At 37.0% G+C, this 5,014-nt stretch overlaps 1 protein-coding gene across 1 annotated transcript; it reads left to right on the top strand.

Annotated features, from left to right (window-relative positions):
* Nucleotides 1–2,614: 2,614 nt before the first annotated feature.
* On the top strand, nt 2,615–3,708 carry LOC131063928 (auxin-responsive protein SAUR50). The gene has a single exon (XM_057997902.2). The coding sequence runs from the start codon at nt 2,718–2,720 to the stop codon at nt 3,192–3,194; it is 477 nt and encodes a 158-aa protein (XP_057853885.2). The 5' UTR covers nt 2,615–2,717; the 3' UTR covers nt 3,195–3,708.
* The last annotated feature ends 1,306 nt before the right edge of the window (nt 3,709–5,014 follow it).

A 5,014-nucleotide genomic window follows, 5' to 3' on the forward strand; every position in this document is an offset into this window, starting at 1 on the left:
ACCCCATCCCTTATATTGCACCTTCAAAGGATTTGAACCTTGGTGGATTGAAAAATCTAGGAACGTAACCATTATCCTCATCAATTGTGCTCAATCGATTGGGATACAATCTTTTGGTTATTTGATTTACTTTTAATTTAAATGTTAAAACCAAATGGTTATAGCCAATTGGTTGAACTTAATGGTGAAAGTGATGACATGTCCTTAATTATGCTATCCCTCAAGGTTCAAATCCCATGTAGTTAAAATAAATAAGGAATGGGGTCAAGATTGTGAAAGGATTGTAGTCAATTAGTTGAACTCAATTGGTGAAAGTGATGCCATGTACCTTGATTATGCCAACCACCAAGGTTCAAATCCTATGGAGGTACAATAAATAAGAATGAGGTCAAGATTGTCAAAGAGTTGTAGTCAACTGGTAAAAGTGATGATATGTACCTTGATTGTGTCATCTATCAATAGTCGAATCCCATAGAGGTACAATAAATAGGGAATGAGGCCAAGCTTGTCAAAGGGTTGTAGTCAATTGGTAAAAATAATGCTATGTAACTTGGTTATGCCATCTCCCATGAGTCAAATCCTATGGAGCTACAATATATAAGAAATGAGACCAAGATTGTGCCCTAAATAAATTTGATAGAATTGATAACACAACTGAAAAACTATTAACTACCTCAATATTTAACTCTCAAATGAAAAGCTTAGACTTGTACCCAATCGGTGAAAGTGTTGACATGCCCTGGTCATTTGATTCACTTTTAGTTTAAATGTTACAACCAATTAGTTATAGCCAATTGGTGAAAGTGTTGACATATTCTTGATTATGCCATCCCTCAAGGTTCAAAACCCATGCAGTTACAATAAATAAGGAATGAGGTCAAGATTGTGAAAGGATTGTAGTCAATTAGCTGAATTCAATTGGTGAAAGTGATGCCATGTACCTTGATTATGCCAACCACCAAGGTTCAAATCCTATGGAGGTACAATAAATAAGAATGAGGTCAAGATTGTCAAAGAGTTGTAGTCAATTGGTAAAAGTGATGATATGTACCTTGATTGTGTCATCTATCAATAGTTGAATCCCATAGAGGTACAATAAATAGGGAATGAGGCCAAGATTGTCAAAGGGTTGTAGTCAATTGGTTGAGCTCAATTGGTAAAAATAATGCTATGTAACTTGGCTATGCCATCTCCCACGAGTCAAATCCTATGGAGCTACAATATATAAGAACTGAGATCAAGATTGTGCCCTAAATAAATTTGACAGAATTGATAACACAATTGAAAAACTATTAACTACCTCAATATTTAATTCTCAAATGAAAAGCTTAGACTTGTACCCAATCGGTGAAAGTGTTGACATGCCCTGGTCATTTGATTCACTTCTAGTTTAAATGTTAAAACCAATTAGTTATAGCCAATTGGTGAAAGTGTTGACATATCCTTGATTATGCCATCCCTCAAGGTTCAAAACCCATGCAGTTACAATAAAAAAGGAATGAGGTCAAGATTGTGAAAGGATTGTAGTCAATTGGCTAACTCAATAGGTGAAAGTGATGCCATGTACCTTGATTATGCCATCTACCAAGGTTCAAATCCCATGGAGGTACAATAAATAAGGAATAGGGTCAAGATTGTAGTCAATTGGTTGAACTCAACTAGTAAAAATGATGGTATGTACCTTGATTGTGCCATCTACCAAGAGTCTAATCCCATGGAGCTATAATAAATAAGGAATGAGATAAAGATTGTGCCTTAAATGACTTTGGTGGAATGGATAACACAACTAAAAAAATATTAACTCCCTCAATATTTAATCCTCAAATGAAAAGCTTAGACTTGTACTCCTACATCAAACCAAAAATTAATACTCAAAATTACCAGTCCACAGAGCCGTGACCCGAAATATTGATACTAAAAGAATCAGACACAATTAAATACAGAAACTACTTGTGCCTAACATTATGGAATGTGGAAAGCTAATGTCTTCTTACTCAAAATACTTATAAATTTGAGTCCACTCTTAAAATCATGGGAATAGAGACTGTGTCAAATATATGTATAGGATGTGACTATTCTCTATATAAAATGACAATCAATACAGTTTCTAAAATCCACAAAACACAATCAAGAAATTTTTAAATGTTCAATCTTTATGATCCACCTCTACACCACTGTTAAACCCCCATGGAAAATAGCCCGTGCCAAATGTTTGATTCAAAGTCAAAGAAAAGTTGAGTCTGGTCTAATTGCTCCAAAATGGAAAGGAAGCAATAAATTGCAAAAAAATAAAAAGAATGCCATCGGCCGCAGAGTTAAATCTGTACTGATTACTCAACTTTAATGGGGCGAGAAAAAACGTAACGTACAGACTGAAACTGTCTTGTTTGAATGGCTGTAAGGCTTGAAGACGCGTTTTGCTGACCAGGCTTGATATCCATTAATGTTCTGCTTCAGAGTTCACACAGCCATGGTATGGCATCACTGTTTTCCTACACGTTTGTCTATATATTTGCATGTGGATCTGACACCGACAGTGACAACTAATTTTCCAATTTGGGTGGCCGTACGACCCGTTCATTCGCAGAACATTCGCTTTCTCCAAGATCGTACAGTTGGGCGTCATGGCGGGGACCCATACACAGTGCAGTGATAATAATTTCTCGTTGAAATCTGAAATTTCCAACGTCAAATTGGCTGGCAGCTCGGGCTATTAGATGGGTTTCTGTTTGCACTGCTATTCCAGAGAAAAAAGCCTCCAAATTGTGATCTTGATGAAGCCCAAAATGTGTTTTGAGCTCTCTCAGGCTCTGATCAAATGGCAGAGAAAACTGAGAAGAATTGCTTCTGTCCTGTGTCGAAAAAATGGGGGAAAAGCCTCTCCATTCAGTGAAGAGGGTGGTGAAATGTTAAATGTTCCTTCTGGGCACTTGCCTGTGTATGTGGGCATTATTCAGCAGAAGCGCTTTGTGGTGAGGGCCACAGATCTCAACCATCCCCTGTTTAGGGAGCTCCTGGACAGGGCAGAAGAAGAATTCGGGTTCGAATCTCCTGGCCTGCTGACTATTCCTTGTGAGGAATTCCACTTCTTGAATATTCTAGGAGTGGTTAGAAACAAGGAGGCAGATCAGAAGCCTCTCAACTTAAATGTCATGTGTGTTTGTAGTTTAGACTGTGGATATGCTGAGAGTTGACTGTAACAGTTAAGGCCACTTCAAGTATGGAGTTTCAGGCCTCTTTTGCAGTCTGTTAATTTTGTTGAGAGCTGAACAAGGAGGATCTTTAGCTGATACAATGTGGCATCACATTTAGTTACAGAGCCTTGTTGGGTATTTATAGTCCTCGAAGAAATTGGATTGTTCTTGTACCCAGAAATGTATTGATTACCGACTTCCAGAACAAATCAGTGCACGGAATCCAGATTCCAGATCCATGAAATCATTGGAGGCAAAGGAGAATCGTCCATTGACCTCTTCCTAGGTTATGAGATTATACTTCCTATGTTTTGGGAATTTGTTTTATAGAATGTACTTACACCAGTACTGGGTTGTGTTCCAAATTGCAGATTCAAGGGATGTATTCTGTGATGTGCTTCTGTTCCAAGTACAGTCTTGATGTTCTATAGCTTTGTTATCTTGGTCACCTTCTAGTAATTGAGCACCTTATTTTTGGGTCTGAGGTGTCCAATAGGGCCTCCAAAAAGGTTAGAGTGGTATTTATGGACTAAATCATATTCTATTTGTGTGCTGATGTGACATCATATGGTTTGTTGCTTTTTAGATCTACTGAATTTCATTCAATTATGAGTACTCATGATCAACACTAACAATGATGAAGTCATGACTAGTAGTGCTATGTTATTAAGAATGTTATGGATTAAGTCAACAAATGCTATCACAAGTATGCAACACACTCAACTACTATGTCGTTTCCCTTATATAAGGCGTAAGGATTACTTGGAGGAATAGGGGAAGGATAAAGGACAATTCACACTAAGAATTGTAGGGCTATTATTCCTTTTCATTGCAAAATATTTAAAAGTTAAAAAATAATAGATATTAGATAGTCAATATTTTTATTACATTATGTTTAAAAATTGCCTATGATTATTAGTTTTCTATCTCCTTATTAATGAAGTGTACTTTCACAACACTTTCTAGGTTTGACTCGTTAAATATTAAATTAATGGCAAACTCGACTTGAAAACTTAATATGCCATAAGCAAAGCTACTTATTAAAATACTCATTGTAAGAATTTGCCTATATCAACCCAAGATCTAGAGGCCAAATGAATAGCACATAAGAGAGAATAAATGTGACAAGAAGATATTACTACAAAAGGTGAAATTTCTCCTACAAGAAACTTTCCTATGTGCACACTTACCTAAGTGTCTCATATACAAACTACTATGAAATGCATTACCCTGTAATTATGAGACATAATTTACACAACCTCCCCTTAAGTGCAACTTAGGGGAATGTAGACTAAAACTAACAATGCAAGATGAGTCCTGACTACTAGGCCATGTTAGGTACCCATGAACAAATGCAAATGCAAGCAATGCAATCTCTCACAAACGGAGAAATAGAGAAAAACCCATTGGGAAAAAACTCCCCCCAAAAAGAGAGATGAAAATACAAAAGAACTCTCAAAGAAGAATGAGAAGGACAAAACCCCATTTGAGGAAAAAATCCCCCCCATAAGAGAGAAGAAGAGAAACCAAGTAGCCCCCCCTCAACGTAGAATGTGCACCAATGGTAGAAACTCGAAACTGAATGAAGAAATTTCTCCATGATTGTCGAACAACGTTCCTTCCCTTAGGAAGAAACAAAACCAAAGGTGTATCCATGAAGTCTCTCCAATCATGAAGGGAAGATGCAAGAAAAAACTCAGGATGTATGAGTCTTTGAAAATTGCTCAAGTGTCCCCATGTTGATACTAAAAGTTCCCCCCTCCAAATCACGTGTAATAGTCCACACGACTGAAAAGGACAATCCAATATCTAGTGAAGAT

Source organism: Cryptomeria japonica, chromosome 11 (genome assembly GCF_030272615.1).
Source record: "Cryptomeria japonica chromosome 11, Sugi_1.0, whole genome shotgun sequence".
NCBI lineage: Eukaryota > Viridiplantae > Streptophyta > Pinopsida > Cupressales > Cupressaceae > Cryptomeria > Cryptomeria japonica.

What these genes read in the sequence shown, in the direction of transcription:
- LOC131063928 (XM_057997902.2), top strand. Translation starts at nt 2,718, where the DNA reads ATGGGTTTCTGTTTGCACTGCTATTCCAGAGAAAAAAGCCTCCAAATT.